At 46.1% G+C, this 23439-nt stretch overlaps 2 protein-coding genes and 1 long non-coding RNA gene across 3 annotated transcripts in view; 2 read left to right on the top strand and 1 right to left on the bottom strand.

The window, feature by feature from the left end:
* Positions 1-334, top strand: part of LOC120880469 — a 2763-nt gene extending 2429 nt beyond the window's left edge. The window contains exon 2 of the long non-coding RNA XR_005725035.1: positions 127-334. This is a non-coding gene — a long non-coding RNA (uncharacterized LOC120880469). The remainder of the gene's footprint in view (positions 1-126) is intronic.
* PIK3R4 (phosphoinositide-3-kinase regulatory subunit 4) overlaps positions 1-18126 on the top strand; it is a 52479-nt gene extending 34353 nt beyond the window's left edge. Inside the window, exons 8-15 of the mRNA XM_040247152.1 lie at positions 7679-7843; positions 10329-10540; positions 12075-12206; positions 15658-15758; positions 15904-15960; positions 16353-16441; positions 16743-16851; positions 17556-18126. Of these exons, the coding sequence (XP_040103086.1) occupies positions 7679-7843; positions 10329-10540; positions 12075-12206; positions 15658-15758; positions 15904-15960; positions 16353-16441; positions 16743-16851; positions 17556-17726 (1036 nt within the window). The 3' untranslated portion in view covers positions 17727-18126. The remainder of the gene's footprint in view (positions 1-7678; positions 7844-10328; positions 10541-12074; positions 12207-15657; positions 15759-15903; positions 15961-16352; positions 16442-16742; positions 16852-17555) is intronic.
* A 2084-nt stretch (positions 18127-20210) lies between these two features.
* COL6A6 (collagen type VI alpha 6 chain) overlaps positions 20211-23439 on the bottom strand; it is a 119409-nt gene continuing 116180 nt past the window's right edge. Inside the window, exon 36 of the mRNA XM_040263812.1 lies at positions 20211-21376. Within this exon, the coding sequence (XP_040119746.1) occupies positions 21160-21376 (217 nt within the window). The 3' untranslated portion in view covers positions 20211-21159. The remainder of the gene's footprint in view (positions 21377-23439) is intronic.

The raw sequence follows: 23439 nt of genomic DNA, 5'->3' as shown, positions 1-23439 counted from the left end.
GGAGTGAACCTGAGACGGTACAAGTTAGTTTTTCCTGTAATTCTTTACAGGAGTGAACCTAAGATGGTACAAGTTAGTTTTTCCTGTAACACTTTACAGGAGTGAACCTGAGACGGTACAAGTTAGTTTTTCCTGTAACTCTTTTTTACCGGCTATCTCCTTCAAAAGAAAACTGTGTAAAGAAATAATTATAAAACTGCGTTGACAGGCTTATAATGCATAAAGGTGTAATTTGTATGACAATAATAGTACAGACGAGAGAGGAGGCAGCAGATATATTGGAGCAAAATTGGTGCTCATCTGATTGTTTTTAGATGTTGATTGTATTTTCCAGAGAAACCACTAAAAGAAACCCCTAAAAACATTTAGTAAAACTCAAAAATGTGTAATAAAGGAAATTAGGGATTAAAATGATGTACTAGAAAAGATCTTTATAACACCAGGCAGCAGTGGTGCACTAGAACAGCCGGAAAAGGAACCCCGTGTAAGACATAGGGAACAGCAAAATGCCAGCCGTAAGCCCTGCCTTATTGCTGACCGCATTAAATGTAGTCAAGAAGCAGAGTTGGCAGGAGGTAAGACAAAATTTGATATGACTGTTGCCCACAAGAGACAATAGTTTAAATTCAAGAGGCGCAGTGTGAGAGTAAAGGGGCTGAAAACGATACACCAATCAGACAGTTTCTAAAGGAGCTGGAGCGGCTATGCTTATCACAGACAACATTTTAACACAAAAAATCGATACTAGAGATAGACAAGGATACTTTATAATGACAACAAGGTCAGCCCATCGGGAAAACATAGCAATTACAATGCTGCTAACAGCAGAGCCCCTGCTTGGAGGAAGAGCAGACAGCATTGGAGGTGAAGACAGTTCAGCGGTAATAGTTGGAGACTTTAGTGTTCTTCCTGTAGTGAGAGTCGAGCACACTGCAGACCTGCCAGGTCCAGCATCTGTAGAACACTCACCCCGACTGCAGCAGAGTATCCAGGACAGACACCGAGCTTCAATAAATGTAAAGGCACTGAGCTGTATCAAAATACATGTCCTTTAACCACGGTGGAATGAAACTAGATCTCTAACAGAAATTTGGGGGATTCACAGGTTTGTAGAGGTGAAGCAGTGCATGCAAAATGACCAGTGGTTCAAAGGGAAATTAGAGAAATACTTTGAGATGATTGAAAATGAAAATACAACAAACCAAAATTTAAGGGTGCAATTAAAGGAGTATTCAAGGAGAAGTTCATAGCTGCATACAGCTGTATTTAAAAAGAAGGAAAATCCTGAATCAGTAACTTAGCTTTAACCTTAAATCTAGAAAAAGAAGAGCAAAGTAAACGCAAAGCAAGTAGAAGGAGGGAAATCATGAAAGACCAAAGAAGAAACGCATGAAATAGGGAGTAGACAGTAAAGGAGAAAACCCGGCAAAAGCAGAAGTCGGTTCTTCGGGATGGTCAGAATTGGCAAATCTTTTCTACAATAACCAACTTAAAAAGGGAGAGTTACTAAAGTTAAAACTGGGAAGGAGAGAGGGGATGTTACTGCTGAGTACATCATTACGAGCACAGAGGAATACTGTGAACAATTGTATGCTAACAAATGAAATAACCTAGATGAAATGGACAGATTGGATTCCTAGAGAGATACAACCTATCAGTGGTAATGAAGAAGAAATAGACAACCTGAATATTCAGACCTATAACAATAAGATTAAATTAGTAATTAAAAGAAAAACTTCCCACAAAGAAGAGCCCAGGCTGAGATGGGTTCATGGTGAATGCTACCAAATACTTAATGAATTAACGCCCATCCTTCAAAACCTTTTTCAAAAAAATAGATGAGGGAACATTTCCTAACTCATTCTGTAAGGGCGGTGTTACCCTGATACCACAACCAGGTAAAATATATCACCAGGAAACAGCAGACCAAGACGCATAGGTAATATGGGCATTAAAATCCTCAACAAAATACTAGTAAACTGAATTCAGCATGTTAAAAGGATAATATACCATGACCAAGTACAGTTTATCCCAAGAATGCAAACCCTTTTCAACATTTGAAAATCAGTGAATATATCACATTAATAGAATAAAGGATGAAGACCACAGATGATCTCAAAAGATTCTTAGAAAGAATTTGATAAAATCTAGACAGCAAAATGGATGTCTGAGAGGCCTTACAAATAGCTGTGACGAGAAAAGTGAAAGTGAAATCACTCAGTCGTGTCCAACTCTTTGCAACCCCATGGACAGGGTTTCCTTCTCCAGGGGATCTTCCCAACCCAGGGATCAAACTTGGGTCTCCTGCATTGCAGATAGAGGCTGTACTGTCTGGGCCACGAGAAGCAAACGAGAAAAGGAAAGATATAAGCATCTGAATGCAGAGTTCCAGAGAATAGCAAGGAGAGATAAGAAAGCCTTCCTCAGCGATCAATGCAAAGAAATAGAGGGAAACAACAGAATGGGCAAGACCAGAGATTTTTTCAAGAAAATTAGAGATACCAAGGGAACATTTCATGCAAAGATGGGCTCGATAAAGGACAGAAATGGTATGGACCTAACAGAAGCAGAAGATATTAAGAAGAGGTGGCAAGAATACACAGAAGAACTGTACAAAAAAGATCTTCATGACCCAGACAATCATGATGGTGTGATCACTCACCTAGAGCCAGATATCCTGGAATGTGAAGTCGAGTGGGTCTTAGAAAGCATGACTACAAACAAAGCTAGTGGAGGTGATGGAATTCCAGTTGAGCTATTTCAAATCCTGGAAGATGATGCTGTGAAAGTGTTGCGCTCAATATGCCAGCAAATTTGGAAAACTCAGCAGTGGCCACAGGACTGGAAAAGGTCAGTTTTCATTTCAATCCCAAAGAACGGCAATGCCAAAGAATGCTCAAACTACTGCACAATTGCACTCATCTCACATGCTAGCAAAGTAATGCTCAAAATTCTCCAAGCCAGGCTTCAGCAATATGTGAACCGTGAGCATCCAGATGTTCAAGCTGGCTTTAGGAAAGGCAGAGGAACCAGAGATCAAATTGCCAACATCTGCTGGATCATGGAAAAAGCAAGAGAGTTCCAGAAAAACATCTATTTCTGCTTTATTGACTATGCCAAAGCCTTTGACTGTGTGGATCACAAGAAACTGTGGAAAATTCTGAAAGAGATGGGAATACCAGGCCACCTGACCTGCCTCTTGAGAAACCTGTATGTAGGTCAGGAAGCAACAGTTAGAACTGGACATGGAACAACAGACTGGTTCCAAATAGGAAAAGGAGTACGTCAAGGCTGTATATTGTCACCCTGCTTATTTAACTTCTGTGCAGAGTACATCATGAGAAACGCTGGGCTGGAAGAAGCACAAGCTGGAATTAAGATTGCCAGGATAAATATCAATAACCTCAGATATGCAGATGACACCACCCTTATGGCAGAAAGTGAAGAGGAACTAAAAAGCCTCTTGATGAAAGTGAAAGAGGAGAGTGAAAAAGTTGGCTTAAAGCTCAACATTCAGAAAACGAAGATCATGGCATCTCGTCCCATTACTTCATGGGAAATAGATGGGGAAACAGTGGAAACGGTGTCAGACTTTTATTTTTGGGGGCTCCAAAATCACTGCAGATGGTGATTGCAGCCATGAAATTAAAAGATGCTGACTCCTTGGAAGAAAAGTTATGACCAACCTAGACAGCATATTGAAAAGCAGAGACATTACTTTGCCAACAAAGGTCCGTCTAGTCAAGGCTATGGTTTCTCCTGTGGTCAAGTATGGATGTGAGAGTTGGACTGTGAAGAAAGCTGAGCGCCGAAGAATTGATGCTTTTGAACTGTGGTGTTGGAGAAGACTCTTGAGAGTCCCTTGGACTGCAAGGAGTTCCAACCAGTCCATCCTAAAGGAGATCAACCCTGGGATTTCTTTGGAGGGAATGATGCTGAAGCTGAAACTCCAGTACTTTGGCCACCTCATGCGAAGAGTTGATTCATTGGAAAAGACTCTGATGTTGGGAGGGATTGTGGGCAGGAGGAGAAGGGGACGACAGAGGATAAGATGGCTGGATGGCATCACGGACTCGATGGACGTGAGTCTGAGTGAACTCCGGGAGATGGTAATGGACAGGGAGGCCTGGCGTGCTGCGATTCATGGGTTCACAATGAGTCAGACACGACTGAGGGACTGAACTGAGCTGAACTGAAGCAATAAAAAAAAAAAAAACCTATTAGAACTATCAAATGAGTTCAACAAAAAGTTGTAGAACATAATATTATATAGTATTTATATATATACAAGTCAATTGCATTTCTGCGTGCTAACAATGAACTATGGGCTTCCCTCATAGCTCAGTTGGTGAATCACCTGCCTGCAGTGCGGGAGACCTGGGTGTGATTTCTGAGTTGGGAAAATCCCCTCGAGAAGGAAATGGCTACCCACTCCAGTATTCTTGCCTGGAGAATCCTATGGACAGAGGAGCCTGGCAGGCTACAGTCCACAGAATCGCAAGAGTCCAACACAACTTAGCTGCTAAACCGCCACCACCAACAATGAACAATCCAAAGATGAACTACAGAAACAAGAGCATCAGAAACAATGAAGTACTGAAGAATAAATTTAACAGAAAAATACAAGACTTGAATACTGAAAGCTACAAACATCACTGAAAGAAATATTTTAAAATATTTATAGACGATGTAAGTAGAAACACATCCCATGTTCATTCAGTGGAAAACTTTTGCTCTTTGTTAATATAGCTGACATCCCCAAATTGATCCTCAGATTTTCTCTATGAAATTTCCATCTGCCCCTTTCTACAGAAATTGACATTCTGATACTAAAATTCATGAAGAAATGAGAAGGACTTAAATAGCAAGACAGTCTTAAGGAAAGAACTGAGTTGGAGAAATCATACTTCCAGATTGGCCACAAAGCTACAGCAGTCAAGACACTGTGTTGCTGGCATAGGGGTAAATGCATTAATCAGTGGGCTAGAACTGACATGCAGAGGTACGTTTATGGTCGCTGCTTTCTGACACAGGTGCCAGGACAGCTGAGTGTGGGGAAGAATAGCCTGAACAGATGGTGTAGAGATTACTGGGCAATTGCATGCAAAAGAATGGTTTGCAGAGAATTTTTCAAAATGGATCACAGACCTGAATGTAAGAGCTAAACTATAAAACTTGTAGAAGAAAACATTGGCATGTAACTCTTCATGACCTTGGATTTAGGCAGCTCAGATGGTAAAGAATCCACCTGCAATGCAGGGGATCCTGGTTCGATTCCTGGGTCAGGAAGATCCTCTGGAGAAGGGATAGGCTACCCACTCCAGTATGCTTGGGCTTCCCTGCTGGCTCAGCTGGTAAAGAATCCACCTGCAATGAGGGAGACCTGGGTTTGATACCTGGGTTAGGAAGATCCCCTGGAGACAGGAAAGGCTACCCACTCCAGTGTTCTGGCCTGGAGAATTCCATGGACTGTATAGTCCATGGGGTCTCTCAGAGTCAGATACAACTGAGCAACTTTCACTTCTGAAATATGCCACCAGAAAACACAGTGACAAAAAATAGATGTGATTTCATCAAAATTATAAACATTTGTGCTTCAAAGGACACTGTCAAGAAAGTGAAAGGACAACCCACAGAATGAGATAAATATTTTTAAATCGTATGTTTAAATACTCTGAATATATAAAGAACTGTTTTAACTCAACAGTAAGAAAACAAGTAATTAAAAAGCAGAGGATTCGGATAGAGTTGGCCCTTCGTACCTGTGGGTTCTGCGGATTCAGTCAACCGGGGATAGAATATTTTCTATTGACATGCAACCCTTGGATACCGAGGGCCTAGAGGGACTAGGGCATTGGCTGATTCTGGAATCTGCTGGGGGTCCTGGAGCCAGTCCCCCAAGAACATGAAAGGGCAACCGGGAGGCATGCAACAAAGGTACTCTACATCTTTAGGGGAATACGGATCAGAACCACAGTGGGATACACATCACATCCGCTAGAATGACTGTAATCAAGAAGACAGGAGCAAGCGCTGGAGACGATGCGGAGAGATTAGCACCTTTGTGCTTTGCGGGTGTGAGTGTAGCATGATGCAGCACGTTTGGAAAAAGGTTTGGCAGTTTCTCAAATGCTTATCATAGAGCTACCTGTCACCCTGCGGTTTTACTCCTAGGTATAAACCCAGGAGAGCTGAAAACATTTGTTCACATGAAAATCTATAAATCTATATATTCGCAGTAGCATTATTCATAATAGCCAAAAAGTGGAAACCATAATGTCTATCAGCTATTGAATGGGTAAGCAAATATAGTATATCCATATAGTGGAATATTATTTAGCCATAGAAGGGATAAAATGCCCATGCATGCTCTAAGTCACTGAGTTATACACTTTAAAATGTTATACTTTATGACATATAAATTGTATTTCAGCAAGGCTGCTATTAAAAAGTGAACTAGAGAGGCAGGATTAATTAATATATAAAATGTTCCATATTTATTTATAAATCTAAATATATTGTAATATGCATAGAAAACTCTTTGGGAAGCTATATAATAATGTCTGTATTGTTCCTCTGGGTTTCCCAGGTACCTCAGTGCTAAAGAATCTGCCTAGCAATGTAGGAGACCGGGGTTCAATCCCTGGGTCCAGTCCCTGGGTCGGGAAGATCCCCTGGAGAACGAAATGGCAATCCACTCCAGAATTCTTGTCTGGGAAATCCCATGGACAGAGGAGCCTGGTAGGCTACAGTTCATGGGGGTCGCAGAGAGTCAGATGCAACTTAGCAACTAAACAACAAAAGTGTTTCTCTCTGGGTGTTAGAATTATGTTTTTACTTCTTTTTTTAAAAAATAGTTTTGTATATTTAAGATGTATTAACTTGTATAATAAATTATAGAAGATAGAGGTGAATAAATTTGGTGTTTTGGGGCTTGTGACCTTTAAGGAATGGCCGCTTGGAAGGCTGAGTTTGTGACCCTTGTGGAGGGTGATGAAGGAGGAACTCTGCAGTGGAGGCAGATAGGCACCGCTTGTCATATTCAGGAAGTTCGGTGGTAAATTTAAAGGAGGGGGACAGACAGCTTGAGAGGTCAGTGTGTGTGTGGGAGAGACTGAGTATCATAGTGATACTGTGTGTTAATAAATGTTTCATGATTTACATGTTAATTGAGCTACACTATGTCCTGCTTAGAAATGTTGGGCTGTAGATGGGTAAACTGAGATGCAGTGCAGGTTAAGTGGCTTGACTCAAATCATACTGGTGGTCAGTTAGTGGAACTTGGCCCTGTGATTCCAAAGCCAGTGCCATCCTGCTATGGCAGGCTGCATCTGCGGGATTATAGAATAACTGCAGGGGTAAGAGGAGGGCTTCAGGAATTGCAGAAAGGAAGCAAGCTGGGTCAGGCCACAGTGTGGGAAGTCCAGCTGGAAAGGAGGGTGGACAGTCTTCCCATGATCAGAGAGAAGCATGTGAAGATGGCCACTTGAAAGTATCAGAAGGAAAGGTGGTTTTGTACCAGTGCTTCTGAGGGGAATTATTTTTGTTAGACAATCAGGGAGGGAAACAGGCCTCAGAGTATTATTGTTTGTTTGTTAATAGTAATGTGGCTGCTTAATGTCAGCAGTAATAATGCTCTGTGGCTCTTCAGAAGCGCAGTTCTGCTTTTCTTTTGCAGGTCTATTCTCACGTATAGCCGAATCGGGGGCCGTGTCAAGACGCTCACATTCTGCCAGGGTTCCCACTACTTAGCCATAGCATCTGATAATGGTGCCGTCCAGCTTCTTGCGATTGAGGCCTCTAAGCTGCCCAAGTCTCCCAAGATTCATCCTCTGCAGAGCAGGTATCTGTCTGTCATTTGTGTTTTTTAAACTGCATTTGCTGTCCTGGGATAATGGAACCCTCCTGTAATACAGTTTGGATCAGCTGAGGGCCTGTGACAATGTACTTCTGTTTTTAAGCACATGAAATGAATAAGATTGGGTTTCCAACTCAAATCTATCACACACAGTTTGAGGAAACTATTTCTGCCAGTTTGTCCAAAGGTCAGAAGGGCAGCTTTGAACATGTGGCTCATCCCAGTCTGGAATCTGAATAACCTAATTATCAGTTACATCTTCTGTCTCAGCTCTGGCTGCTGGTTTCGAAAATGTGAGTGTTCTTCATTAAAGGAAGCTCAAAAGTGTTGTCAGCATTTTGTCACGTGGCAGTAAAGCCTCTGAAGTTGCTGGGAATGGAGCAGAATGTTCAGTCAGATTGTTTGCTTATCATTTTAAAAATAAGATCCTGGCTGGCTTTATCTAAGAATTTCCTCCACTTCTTACAGATTGTGGTTGCTTGTAGATTAAACCCATGCAAGTAAGACATTTAAAGGTCAAACAGAACAATTTTTCAGCTGACTAGTGTGTGCTACACAAGGAAAATTGCAGAAATGAGTAAGATGTGTTTGTGTTACTCTCTAAGAAACGAGCCTGGTGGGAGAGACAGACCAGCGAACAGATGACTTCGGTGCAGTATGACCGCATGCCCTGTGACGGGGACGGGGGACCAGCTTACGGGTGGATCGGGGAGACGGCCTGGAGGGCGTGCCACCTGGTGTGGCCATAGCAGGGTGGTGGCATAGGGCAGGGCAGGCACAGTGGGGATCCTCAGGGAGGAAGCAGAGCCACCAGACGCCTCATCACAGTTTCAGTGGATTACAGCTCACCTCCATTGGGCAGCTGAGGAAGAAGAGGGTGATGATTGGGTCACCTGGGACTTTATTAAATTTGTTTGTATCATTTTGTTTATTCTTTGTTTTGCTTTTACCAATTAAGATATGTTATTTTTTTTTTTTTTAACACGTTCATGAAAGAGACTTGGGCAGCTTCTGTCCAGGACCCATTATAATAACCTTGAACTAAGAAGTCCTTTCAGCAGAGAGTGGCTACAGAGCAGCCTCTGCATGGCGTAAATCACCAGAGAGCTCTTGGCGGAGAGCATGGCGTGAGGACCCCGCAGCAGAGTACATGTCTCGTGCAGGAGAGCCTCTAAGTTGACAGCACTTTTCATTGTGAATGTTAGTCTTCACCCTGAGCGACACATCTTCCCTGGTGGCCCAGCTGGTAAAGAATCCGCCTGCGATGCAGGGGACCCCAGTTCGATTCCTGGGTCGGGAAGATCCCCTGGAGAAGGGATAGGCTACCCACTCCAGTACTCTTGGCTTCCCTGGTGGCTCAGCTGGTAAAGAATCCGTCCGCAATGTGGGAGACCTGGGTTCAACCCCTGGGTCGGGAAGATCCCCTGGAGAAGGAGAGGCTCCCCACTCCAGTGTTCTGGCCTGGAGAGTCCCCATGGGCTGTAGAGTCCAAGGGGTTGCAAAGAGTCAGACGCGACTGAGCAACGCCGACTCTCTGGATCGGCAGGTTGCTCCAGGAGGCTCAGCTTTGCCTGGCGGCGGGCGCTCCCAGGAAAGCCCGTGCGGGCCGCGCATTCAGTCTGCCCGTGTTACCTTGGCTCTGAATACTTAGGATCTGTGGCTCCTTTTCACTGTTTATTTGGCATCTGGACTTTTCATCATCACTTTAGGGAGTACTGTCAGTGTTAGAATGTTTATAAATACAATTTTTTGCCTAAGACAGGAGTTAGCCAGCTACAGCCAGCAGTATGGCCCATATTAAGAATGATTTTTGCATTTTCAAAGGGTTGTTTTTAAAAAAAAGAACATGCAGCAGAGACACGTCTGGGTGTGGATCCTGACAGATTCGCTGCCCGGCTCTCACAGACAGTGCTGCTGACCCTCGACAAAGCCGAACAGCAGTGTGTAGAGGCCCGATACGCACTGACCAAGAAAGCTGGCCAGCGTGTTTATGGCATTATTTTTAGTTTAAAAATATCTCAGCTTGAAAACAAATAAACAAACTGGTATATCAAGGAATGGAATAGTACTTACAAAGGAATCACTAGTTTTATTTACTTCACTTTATTATCAGTAATAAAAGGGAGCGAATGATTGATTCATGCAGTAACAGCAATGAATCTTAAATCCTTCTTTCTAATAAGAGAAGTCAGCATGAGGGGGAAGGTGAGCGAAGGATACATGGAAGTCTGTGTACTACATTTGCAGCTCTTCTGTAGTTCTGAAGTAATTTTTTTTTTAAGTGCTCAGCTATCCTGTCTTAGATGGGCCACAGAGTTTTTATTTCTTGACCATGGTTAGAAGGCAGATTGATCTGCAGTGGAGGCGGGTGCTGTGAGTTTGGTGATGGACGTAGATTGATCTGCAGTGGAGGCGGGTGCTGTGTCTTTCGTGGTGGACGAGCCTTTGCCTCTTGATGTGTGTCTCCTAGAGTCCTAGACCAGAAGGAGGACGGCTGCGTGGTGGACCTGCATCACTTCAGCTCCGGGGCACAGTCTGTGCTGGCCTACGCCACTGTGAACGGTGCTCTGGTGGGCTGGGACCTCCGCTCCTCCAGCAATGCCTGGACGCTGAGGCACGATCTCAAGGCAGGCCTCATCACCTCCTTTGCGGTGGACATCCACCAGTGCTGGCTCTGCATCGGTAGGGAGCTGCCTTTCAGGTCCTTGACTGGGTTTGGATTCTGCTGTCAGGCGTGCCTCTTAAGAAAGCTCTTTTCCTTTGTCTTCATTGCTGATTTTCCCCCATGTCCTTTACCCCCCCCCAATTATTATAATACTTGCATTTCAGTTTTTTCATTAAGAAACAAATTTGAAAGAGTGAGGTCAATATTCAGCGCATGTAACAATTTACTCTCTCTCTTCATTTTTAAACGAGCCCCTACAGTGGTCAGATTGGCTGCCGTTTTCTTACTCTGCCAGGGAAGCAACAGGCTGGGTTTATGGGATGAGCGCGTTTGAATTTGAGCACACTCGGTTTTAAATCCCGGTAGCCACAGGCAAGCTGCTTCACCCTTCTGGTCTTACTGTCCTCTCCTTCAGATGGGCCCATTCCCTCCAAGGGCGGCTTTGAGGACTTAATGAGGCGAAAGCGTCCCATGCAGGAGGAGAGCCACGGTGGCCGCTGGCCTTGTGACCCCTTCCCAGCGCCTGTCCTTGCTGAAGAGCACCTGTGACCTTGCTTCTCTCCTGTTTCAGTTTCACTAAACGCCCCCCCCCACCCCCCACCCCCCAGGCTTTGAACCTGCCCCTTTAGAAGGTACTGGAGCTTATTCATTGTCACTTGACACACTCTTTCAGAAGAATTAGACTCTGCTACGCTTGAATATTAGTTTCTGTTCAATAGATCCCCTACCTTGCATTAATTATCAGCCCTTTATTTTATATGGTTTGTGTGAACTGCATTATTTTTTGCCTTTTGAGAGACTAAGCTGCCCTGGCACAGGAAGCTGTCACACACGCCACAGGTTAGCGAGCTGCCCCGCTGGCTCTCAGGCAGCCCCACCGGCTCTGAGGGGCCGACAAAGGGGCCAGGAGACAGAGGGGCCCGCCGCCCCTTTGGTCTTTTCCCACCCCCGTGTCCACTGGACCTGGAGACCAGCCTTGGCATTAGAGTGCATGTTGTTCTTTGGGATGGCTGGCATTCTCTCTGTGGGGTTTCAGATGTCATGGGCACACATGCAGGCAGTCACCCAGTGTCTGCTGTGCTCAGACAGCCATGCCTGTCTCCAGAAGGTTTCAGAGAAAAGGGCACGTGGCAGAGATTGAGCTCTGAGGACTGCTGCAGGGCTGCTGCTGCTTGAGGGCTGACAGATTACCGCGCCGGTAAACCACCTCTTCTCACTTAGGGCAGTCTGAGTGTTTTACTTTATCAGATTCTCTTTATGTCTTCTCTAGGCCTTCTGGGTTTTTTTCACAGGTGCCTTTGGCAGTTAGTAAGTGTCAGTCATTAATGAGCTATTCATTCTTGTCTCACACTTGCTAGGTTTGTGATAGCACTGTGCCAGTACTCTGTACCTTTGGGCTGAGGTGCTGTTTGGAACCTAGGGGTGGGACGGGCAGCTTCCTGGAAGCAAAGCCTCTTTCCTAAGTGGCCAGCCAGATTGAACGTACGGTCGGCGGGAATCGGCACTGAAGCCGAGCCTGCTGTGGTCACGTCTGCGCTTCTCCCCTCGCAGGCACGAGCAGCGGCACCATGGCCTGCTGGGACATGCGCTTCCAGCTGCCCATCTCCAGTCACTGCCACCCGTCGCGGGCCCGCGTCCGGCGTCTCTCCATGCACCCGCTCTACCAGTCCTGGGTGATCGCAGGTAGGAGGCGGGCGGGCTGGCAGGGCCGGGGCAGAGGACCCTGCTGCCCAGGTTCATGACCTTAAGAGTTTTTACCTGTGAGCCAAAGGCTGGCTTTTGTGGTCAGTTCTGATTCTGTGGAAGTTCCTGCCACGGATATCCCATTGTCATTTCTCATTTATTGTGTTTCACAGAGTCTCATCAGTCGCACTACCGCCATCCCTTCCTGTCCACCACCTTTGCCTTTCTGTTGTCTTTTGCTAAAGTTGCCATCATCTTCCTGGAAATCTGAGCTGGAACCTGAGGTCTCCCTCTCAACTGCCATTTCTGTTGCCTTTCTTGCAAGCCTCCCTCTCCTTCTCCTATGGGGTGTTCAGATTTCCTTGTATAGATTCTTAGGCAAGACACTTGGGCAGCTCTTTGAAACTCATTTTTCTCAACTGTAAAATGAGGTTAAAAAACTTGTCTAGCAGAGTTGTAAGAATGTGAGGTAACACATGTGATACATATGGCCTTGTACACAGTGAGCGCCTGACAAGCAGTGGCCCTGACTGCTGTGTCCTCATGGTCTCTGGTCTCCAGGCCCTGCCCCCCCCATGCTCCCTCCAGGCCCCCGCCCCCTCCCCTCCCCTTGTCCCCTCCAGGCCCCCGCTCCCTCCTCTCCATGTGTCTGTCTCTTGCACGCCTGCTGTCACAGTCACTCACGCTGCCACCTCCCATGGCCGTGATGCATCCTGCGTCTTACAGGAGTTGGCGCTTGCTTGGTTGATCACTTCCTCTCTCTGAAACACTTTCCTCGTCTGATATTGAAGACGTCACTCTCTTGGTTCTTTCGTCGATTGATTTGCTATTTTTTCTCCTCTTCCTACATTTAATCTCTGGCCTGCTGGAGGGCTCAGTCTTGGTCCTTCTGCGCTGGCTCCCTGTGTGAGCACATCCAGTTCCAGACGAAGCAGTACCAAACTTATTCATGTTTTTATATCTGCCTATTTAAAATCTTCCCTAAAAGCTGTGGTACACACAATGGAATACTACTCATATAAAAAGGAACACATTTGTCAGTTCTAATGAGGTGGGTGAACCTGGAGCCTAGTATACAGAGTGAAGTAAGTGAGAAAGACAAAGGCAAGTACTGTCTATTAACCCATGGATATGGAATTAGAAACACGGTGCTGAGCATCCCACATGCAGGGCAGCAGAGGACAGACCTCAGGATTCTGGGAGAAGGCAAGGGGGGATGATTCGGGAGAATGGCTTTGAAACATGTACATCAGTGCGTGTGAAACGGACGGCAGTGCAAGTTCTAGGCATGAAGCAGAGCAGCAGAGCCGGCGCTCTGGGACAACCCAGAGGGATGGGGTGGGGAGGGAGGTGGGGGGCGGCTCGGGATGGGGGACACATGTACACTGTTTGGCAGAGGCCGTCACAGTATTGTGGTGTAGTTATCCTCCAATTAAAATAAATTAATTAAAAAATTAAGGACAGTTAAGAGCAGAAGTGCTTTGTCACTCACAAAGAGAAAATTACTCCGTAATACTGATCTTTGAAGATTTGGTTCAGAACCTCAGCCTCCCTGTGTATTGACATAGGTTTTTAAAGAGGTGGAAACTGATGCAAAGGAAAGCGGTTAGTGAACTGCTTATCTGGATATCTGCTTATTTTGTTGGTCTTCTACTTTTCAAGTTCAGCTTGGCTTATTACTTTTTGAAGGGGTAACAACTTAGTCAACAAAGATTGTTCAACATTATCACCTAAGATTATATCACTCCTGTTAAATCTCAACATCATTTTTAATAATAAAAGTCTAATAATTAGAAAATAAAGTCTTCCCCAAGATGTCTGACAGCCAGCTGAAACTTGACCTGCCCAAGCCAGACCCTTGGTCTCCTGTCCACCCGCCCCCCCACCCGCCACCTCCTCCCCCAGGAGGAGCTCGCTCCGCCTGCAGTTGCCTCCCAGGAAATGGCAGCCGTTTCAGGTTGAAGCTCCCAAGGAACCTGACGTTGTCCTTGGTTTTTTTCTCTCTTTCTCATCCCACTTCCCACTTCCAGTTCATCAGCCAGTTCCCCGTGTCCTGTCTTACAGTGTGTCCAGAATTGCCCCCCTGTCACTGTTCCCACCACTGTCCCCTCGCCCAGATGACAGCATGTCTTGTTTCTTTTTTTTTTTTTTTTCATTTTTTTTAATTAATTTATTTATTTTTAATTTTTACTTTACAATTCTGTATTGGTTTTGGCATAGATTGACATGAATCCACCACAGGTGTACGTGCGTTCCCAAACATGAACCCCCCCCTCCCATCCCCCTCCCCACAACATCTCTCTGGGTCATCCCCGCGCGTCAGCCCCAAGCGTGTCATATCCTGCATCAGACATAGACCCCTCCTCCTAGCCTGTTCTTTCTTCTGCTCCATACCTGCCAGTGCCTCCCACGTAACAGCCCAGCTCATCCCCACGGCCCGGAGGCTCTATGGGGCCTGTTCCTGCTTCCTCACAACCCTCTCGGCCAGTCAGAGTTCCAGCAGGAATCAGATGGCACGCCCAGAGTAGGGTCATCTGAGGAGAACGTAGTGTCAGAGGGCCTGTTTCCAAAGGGGCAGGGAAACGGTTCCGGCCACAGGGGCTTTCTGAACTTTCCTTGAGCTAAGGCAGATTCCTGCTTTAGGGCCTCTGCGTTTTGGTGGGATTGTTGTCACCACTAGGGTGTGAGTTCTGTAAAAAGGAATTTTCTCTTTTTTTTGCATTATTTGTCCTCTCTTCCTCAGGACCTAGGACAGAGACTGGCTCGCAGTAAACATAGTGGGTTCAGTAACATTAATGAAGAAATGAAGGCTGGGTTATTGTCACTCCTCAAAACACTGCTCAAAGTACTTTTGAGAAAGCCCCTCTGAGGCATGCAGGAACCGTTCCCCAGCATCCCCCTCTGCCCTTCCTTGCGCTCTCCCCATCACAGACGTGCCCCAGTCAGACCACGACACTCGGACACGGGTGTGTGCTTCGCTCCTTCCACCCTGTCTGCTCCCCATGATCCGCGTGTCCCCCGTGTCTGTCCCAGTGACACACTCCCCGAAGTGACATCCACCTCGCCCACCGGATGTGGCCTTTCCTTCTTGAGTGTACGTGGACTTTTGCATTCTCTCTTCTGTGCTCGTTGTCTTAATGCTTTGTATTTTTCTCTCTCCTGCTAGACTACAGGTTTATTGAAGGCAGAATCTGTTTGTGCTCTGCTTTCCACCCGACATTCCTCTACACTCAGCTTGACACCAGTAAAGTACTGACCAGTAGGTTAGCAGAAACATTTCTTTTTTGCACTTCACTGTGGAGGCAGGATCACAGCATGACTTAAAGTGTCTGTGAGCATTTCCTACAGGATGGAGAGCAAATGGAAACGTGTGCAGGTTAACTTCCTCTGCCAGGACATGGACTCGCCTAGCGGAGTCCTCGTCCGAGTAACGCTGGCCTGTCTCCCTCAGCTGTCCAGGGCAACAACGAGGTGTCCATGTGGGACATGGAGACGGGCGACCGAAGGTTCACGCTCTGGGCCAGCAGTGCGCCCCCGCTGTCCGAGTTACAGGTAAGGCCAGTGTCATCTCCCACATCCCCAGCTCGGTCAGGTGTCTTTGCCAGCCGTGATCCTTGCTGGGCTTTGGGGTTGTGCTTTAAGCTTGGGTTTTTACTAAGTAAGTGTTAAGCTGGTATTGCTGCCCTCTGCTTTCCAGTTCCCCAAGTTTACCGGTGTCTGCTTCTGTGGGTGTTCTGGTTGCCAGCCCCATAAGGTTTGTGATGTTTCCTTGGAACCCCAGTAGAATCTGGGTTAATTAGAAAAGGAAAGGTTAAAGCTTAGATCATTAGAAAAATGGAACGTGACCCTGTCATACATAACTTTTTAAAGCTGCTTTGTTGGGGCAGAGGGTAGGAAAGTTTTTTCTCTCCTTTAGTTGGGATCCTTCTCATTCCAAACGGAGAGTTTTAGGAAGCTGAGGAGGCTTTGCTTCTTCATTCAGGGTGATATAGAACAAATGTATTTTAAATTCCCAAAGAAAGATTTAGGACATAAGTGATCTGTCTCTGGTCTCTTCAATTAACTGCTGATAGCTGAGTTATCTCTAGAAGTGGCTGCATCCTCTATGGGCGACATATGACTCTCTATTTCTTTACTTCCTTTAAGCCTTCTTCTCACAGTGTCCACGGGCTCTACTGCAGTCCTGCAGATGGCAACCCCATCCTGCTAACGGCGGGCTCAGACATGAAAATAAGGTACAGTAAAGACACTTCATGTTCAGCACTTGAAAGGAGAAGGATAGTTCAATGTGCATGAACACTGTGGTTACCACAAGGTGGTGTTTATTATAGATGCCAGCAGTGGTATGATGTTTGCGGTCATCCACATCCTGCAGGGACAGCTGTTAATACTTCACTTGTAACTGATTTTAGGCTCTTCTAGAAAATCTCTATTCCAAACCCAGAAGAGGAATCACCAGCGTTGACAAGTGTCAGTCAATGATCAGTCGTCCCCCGTCTCCTGCCATGTAATGACCCCGTCTCTCCTCCTCCGCAGGTTTTGGGACCTGGCCTACCCAGAGAGGTCCTACGTGGTCGCGGGGAGCACAGGCTCCCCATCCGTGTCCTACTACAGGAAGGTCATTGAAGGCACCGAAGTCGTCCAGGTATCAGTGGGCCTTGCTTTCCCGCCAACTCTTGTAGGAACAAAAATGGCTGACATAAATATCATAAATGGCTTTGGCCAAGAGTGGCAGTATTTCTTTGAATTTAAAAAATTTTATTTTCTCTGGACTTTTCTATATTTTTAAAATCAAGTTTACTAAGGTAGAATAAACATAGAAAGTGCGTGTATAATTACATGAAAGTAAGCACTTTCAACACTTGCCGGGCCTTTTATAAAACCTTTGTGTCTTTATCATCTTCCTTCCGCAAATGAGAAAGTTAAGCACATCCAGGTTGAGTCGCTCGTCTCAGGTCAGCCGGCTTGTAAGCGGCAGTGCGGGGACTCACAAGTGGCAGCGAGCTTCGGGAGGGCTGGAGCGTCTGACACATACGTGTGTCCAGGCCCCGGTCGTCGCTGCCTCTCAGTTCTTCCCCTTTGTTCTTTGAAGCTGACAGGGGTAACACGCACAGGTTATCAGCCTGTCTGTAAGTTTCCATGTCTGTAAGTGGTGCTCATGGAGTCCAGGGACTGGACACCTAGACCCTCACTTTGGACTCCCCGTGGTGCCTCTGTGAAAGCGTGACTCCTTCGAACCAGGGTCGGCCTAAACAAAGAGCAGCGCTCCTTAGAAGCAGGGGTGCGGACGGCGGCAGGATGTGCTCCTGCCTCTGACTGGCCTTCTCCTTGCTTTTAACCACCACACAGGAGATACAGAACAAGCAGAAGGTGGGGCCGAGTGACGACGGCCCGCGGAGGGGCCCGGAGTCCCTGCCTGTGGGCCACCACGACATCATCACGGACGTCGCCACCTTCCAGACCACGCAGGGCTTCATCGTGACCGCCTCTAGGGACGGCATTGTTAAGGTGTGGAAGTGAAGCCCGGAAGATGCGTGTAATTTGCAAAAACACAGCAATACCCTGTGACTCGAGAAAAAGTGCTTTTAGAGAACAGAGTGAGCGCAGATTCCTTTGCTTAGTTTTCGGAATCATGTCTATTTCGTGATTAAACAGATCTCATGCAAGGTGGCTAAGAAACTTGCTGCCATCCTGCTGTGTGTCTCAGCCGGAATTAGCTAGACAGCAGGATCTGGCGCTTTTCTTATTGTATATATCAAGAGATAAGGAATTTAAAATGACTTACACGATCTTGGTTTACTTTGTATTAAAAAAAGACATTTGAAAGTTGGTCGTAAGCTATTATAATGTAAACGCATTTTTCTTTTGCTATTAAAAATGCTAGTCAAACCAGCCAATAAACTGTATTCAAGCATCTTAAGGGGGTTTTGTCTGCTTTTGTTGGTGTTTTTAACGGTAAATGTGGCAGAATGACCTTCAGCGGTGTGTGGACTGGTGGCACAGGCACCCAGTGAGACCGCCAGGCCTGGGGCGTGCGTCCTGCTCCGGCCCGTCTTTCCTCCCTTGTGTTTGAGAGCTGGCCTTCTTAGATGTTTAACCCTGGAGACTTGGTCTCCTGTGTGTCAGCTCCAGAGAAATGTGTCTCTTCTTAGTCATCATGACTGTGTTTTTATAGTTTCCACTATAAATTCTGAAACTTGGCCCATCTACTTGCTTTTTTCCAGTGTGCGTTATTTATTAAATGCACGGAGAGAGAAAAATAAAAAGATTAAGCTGTTAAAAACATGCCAAAATTTATATTTTTAGGAGACCAAAATTTGGTCTTCCCCACTAAAATGAACCTTTCAAATTTATCGATCATTGTTAGCACAGGAATTTCTCCATCCACATCTCACTGTCCATCCACTTGCCAAAGGGTTTATGGTGTTCACAAATATTTTGATTTGAAATTAGTCTGTAAAACCAAGAAGTTGAACAGATAACCTGAGTCCAGGGAAAATACTTAAGAAACATGCCAAAACTTTAACTTTGTGCAATTGCGTACCTAACTTGGTATGGCACGTGACAGTTGTGGGCACGGGGTTCAGTGCTCTTGGTGTTTACACGTGAGCAGTGGAGCGGTCGGGCAGCCCCATCAAGCCAGGACTGGGCTGGGTGCCAGCAGATCACCAAAACATGCAGCTTCACGTGGGCACTGTCACGTGGCAGAGCCTGTTTCCTCTAGGCTCTGCTGAGACCACATGGGCAGAGTTTCTAGCTACCAAGTCAGGTTTAGAGTCTGAAAAGTTTGGGGGAAGGTTTTGAGATATCAGCTTAGGCTAAAAAGGGGCCTCAAGCCTGGAGCCATCAGCTAAGCCACAGAGGGACAGACTTGGAGATCCCAAGGGGAGAGATGGAGCCGCCGCCTGTTTCTCCCGGTCTTCCCCTCCCTCACTTTCCCCACTTAAAGAACACTCCCCCTCCACCACTTTAAAAAAGGCCATTTGGTAAAATCGTTTCTGAGCGTTACTGTCTGCTGCCACAGTAAGTATGCATCTCTTTTGGACGTCCATAGGTTTGTTTTTTAACACATGTGACTCATATTCAGTGCAGAGATAATAGAAGAAATTGTCCTTTATAGTCAGTTAATTTGATTTTCTATATCAAGAGCATCACTGCTTATTTTTTGTGATTCTTGGTTTAAATAGGGTTTTATTTAATTTATAGTTTGTGGTACTTGCACTTTTAAGAGAAAGAGATAAATCACAGAAAAATGAAAATATGCCGCAAAATGCTAAAATAAAATCACCAACAGGATACTTGTTTGGTGTACTTACCAATACAGAGAGGCTAGACGAATAATATTTTAATAGTATTTCCAACAATAAACAACAAGAAAAGGAATTTTTGCTTAATCCAAAGCTAACCAGGAAAATCCCTTTTATTCAAATAACTCTTACATATCGCTCATCAATTTCCAGTACTTGAATTTTTCCTGAACCCCTAAGCACCATTTAGGATACACAAAGAAGGCCAATGTGCTGTATTCTTCTCTGTTACCTGAGTGTGGATACAACGGTTTAACTGCTTGCTCTTTGGAGACACTGGGAGCCGTTTCTATGGAGTGGCCTGGGGAAGGATGGCAGACGTGATCTGGAGCAAACACTGCAGATGCTCTGCCCCAGGTTTTGTGAGCAGAGGTGTAGGGAGGAGAGTTGGGATCCCTGCAGGTCTTGGTGTCTGTAGCCATGTGCTTCACCCACCCCTGCAGGGCCCCCCGCCTCCCCAGAGACCATGGCCGTCTGCGTGGCCAGGCTCCTGTGACCGGCTGTGGAGCAAGCTCTTAGAACTTGACTTTATGTCTAAATTGAGTATTGCTCCTTCAGTGTTTATTTCGTTGATTAAAAATTTGGTATGTGCTCTGGGTGGGAGCGAGAAGAAAGAGCCAGCAGGGATGCGCTTTGAAGAACTTACCTGCTGTCACTCACAATAATCTCTTTTTGCATTTCCCCTGCTACCCCTGCCCCATAAGAATTTGTAGATGAGGACAAGGACCCCTTTGTCTTTTCCAAGCTCTGCGCAGGTAAGCCCTGCTTAGGTCTCTGCCTGTCCTCTTTGGTGCTGCTCACGATTAACAGAGGAGCTGCCTGGCAGGTAATGCAAGCTTCACCCACGCCGCGCTCTGTCTTCACTGTTCTTGCCTAAGCATACATAGGTTAGTTAAAAAAATAAGAATGATGACGGGAATGGGAAAGAAGAAAAGTACTATCAAAACACTACTTAATTTATGTTCTGAGCAAACATGAGTTGATTTTCAGCGAGTTTAAACAGGATTTGGAGCTGGGGAAGTTCACCTCTCTTTCTGCCCAAGCCAACAACTACACAAGGTGGAAGAAAGCTTCCAGCACAAGCCCGTCCGAGATCCAGTCAGTCCCGGCAGACAGAGGTGGGTTGAAATGGAATCGTTGTGGAAAGTCAGATTTTCAAAGTTAGGCATACATACAGCATTGGTTTCTAGGGTTGATGCTGAGATCTTCCAAAACATTAACCTTTGGCTAAATAGATGAAGATGAATCAGTCCTAAGCTGAGAAGCAAGGGCTCAGCCTGCAGAAGGTGGACTAGATGTAGACCTGCAATTTCAAAAGCATGAGCGCTGGCCCGTGCACACACACGTATACGTGATGTAACATTTATCTTCAAATTGTATCTCCATGAGACTTCACTCCTCTTATTCTTCTGTCTTTTGATGATAACAGTTCTTGAACATAAGAGTGCTAGAGTTATCAGGAATGGTCAAATAAATGCACAAGATATATCTTACTACCAATGAATGCAAGGGGTCAGGTTGCACGGTGATCCACCACATGTGGCATGCTCAGACGGCCCCAGCTGCAGGGAGAAACAAGTAACGTTGCCCGATGTCGTGACTGAATGCAGTTGTTTGAGCCCAGAGTCTCACCATGCTCCCTGAGGTTACACTTCCTGAGCGCTTCCTTTATCGTGTTTGGGGGCCGCTTTCATCACCCTTTTCCCATTTCCAAAGGCATGGAATATGTTTCTGGTGAAATTTTGAACAGTACCATCTCTGCCGCCTCTTGCTATTCTTGAAAAGTAATTTTTGTAATGGAAGAACTTCGCCTTCTGCAGTGCGTCTTCTTTGAGGGTAGCTCTGTGTGGCCCAGGAACAAAGCTACAGAGTGAACGGAGACAACATAGGAGATAGGTATTACCATGGCAGCTGGAGCAGACTCAGCATTAACCTGTCTTCCTAAATGGTCGTGGACCTGTCCTTTGCTTTATCCTTCTTCAGGGTAAGTGCATTAAGATGATTCAGTGGGGGAGGAATAAGACACCTTGTCAAAGTGCCCAAAAGTATAACTTTAACAGCAACATTTCTTTTTCATGGAGCAGGTTCTACCCAGAACTTTCGGCTCCTGTTCACTCAGATTGTGGTTCGATTGGTACCTCGTTAGAGACTACCGTATGTATAGTTGTCCCCGTCCCAGATACTCAGCACTACATACTCTGACTTTTTTCCTAACACTTAACCACTATCTGAATTTTTACTTGTAAACTTCTTTGTGATTTCCCCACCCTCCCACCACCCCAGACGGAAAGTGTCGTGAAGACATATCTGGTCACTATAGTTAGCCCAGGAAACTAGAGGCGTGCTTAGCACACGTTAGCTGTCAATATTGATCCAGTGAAAGCATGGGTGAATTCCTCTTCCCCCTTTTTTCCTCCTGTTTCCCTCCCACCCCTCCATCATCCATCCCTCCAAAGGTTCACGCTCTAACGACAGCACCGGGTTAGGTACAGTGGGGGATACCGACCTCGCGCCCAGTCTGGCAGGCACGCAGGTGTTTGGTTGGGAGTCAAGAGTAATCCAACAAAAACATGGAGCTAGGGTCAGACTCGGAGAGGCCTTGAATGCCAGACTGGCGAGTCAGGCAAGTCAGAAGCCAAGTGCTGCTGACCACAAGTCCTAGCCTGTCCCGTCGAGCTCTCTGTGCTGGTAGAAAGGTCCCGTGGGCTGCACTGGCCGGGCAGCCGCTGCCCCTCGTGCAACTGAGCACTTAAAATGTGGGTAGTGTGAAGAGGAAGTGAATTTTTAGTATTTTTTTTTAGTTGAAAGCTGGTGGCAACAGAAGTGGACAGTGTGGAGAGGGAGCTGTCTCAGACCTTACCTTACAGGGAGACCGTGGAAAGAGCCGTGGGCCCTGAAACACTCTTAGTCTAGGTCCTCTAGGTATTGGCTGAGCAGCCCACTTAACTAGAGGGATCCTTGTTTCTTCAGGTGGAAAGTCAGAATACAAACCACCAATGCTGTGATTGACAAAGCCCCAAGGTGTCAGCTGCTCAGACATGAGTATGGGGCTCATGGGAGGCAGAGCTGAGGCTACAGCCAGATTCTTCTGAGAGGAAGAGTCCTGTGTTACTTCCGTGAAACTAGCTTTTTACCCAGGAAACTACGGAGGACTCTCATGATATTTGGAATAAGAAAGTGAAAGAATGAACGTCATGCTGTCAGAAGACCTGGATACACGGGTGCAGGGCTGCAGGAAGGCAGGTTGCCAGGGCAGAAGTTAAGAAGCTATGAACTCTTCATGAATACTTTTAAATTAAAAATGAGAGGGGCCTGGTGGCATGAGAGAGGCTAGCTGTGTTTTGACTGCGGAAGAGTCGTACATAAGAGCCGCAAAACGTTGGGACCAGGAGGACAGTCTCACCACAGTCACCACGGGCCCTTCCTCTGCGTTTGGATTTTTCTGCTTTGTCCAGCTGTCAATCCGATCTCTCTCACAAAAGCATCATGATTTCGAAAATGAGTAAGTGAAGGATGTAAAAACAAGTGAAACTTATCTTGCTGTCCCCTTTCTCTCTCTCACACACACACTCACGTTTTCTTCTTTCATCTGTCGTGGGTGTTGGGGGTAAGGGAGACATCAGACCGACAGAGAAGCCCTGTAACACAGGCCCCGAGGCCGCCGCACCTCGTGTACAGCGTGTCTGGGCTTCTGTCCTGCTTTCATGAATGTGCTGTGTTGATTAACAACTCCTTCAGTCACCAAGAATGGCAGCCCTGGCCCAATTCCAGGGCAAACGCCATTTCCGCACACCTTCCCCTGTTGTGCTTTTCTCTATGTTTTCTTGTTAAAGTGAAAAGTGAAAGTGAAAGTCGCTCAGTCGTGTCCGACTCTTGCAACCCCATGGACTATACGGTCCATGGAGTTCTCCAGGCCAGACACTGGA

This window comes from Oryx dammah, unplaced genomic scaffold (genome assembly GCF_014754425.2).
Source record: "Oryx dammah isolate SB20612 unplaced genomic scaffold, SCBI_Odam_1.1 HiC_scaffold_2, whole genome shotgun sequence".
NCBI classification, from domain to species: Eukaryota; Metazoa; Chordata; class Mammalia; order Artiodactyla; family Bovidae; genus Oryx; species Oryx dammah.
This window is presented reverse-complemented; position numbering and strand designations above follow the sequence as displayed.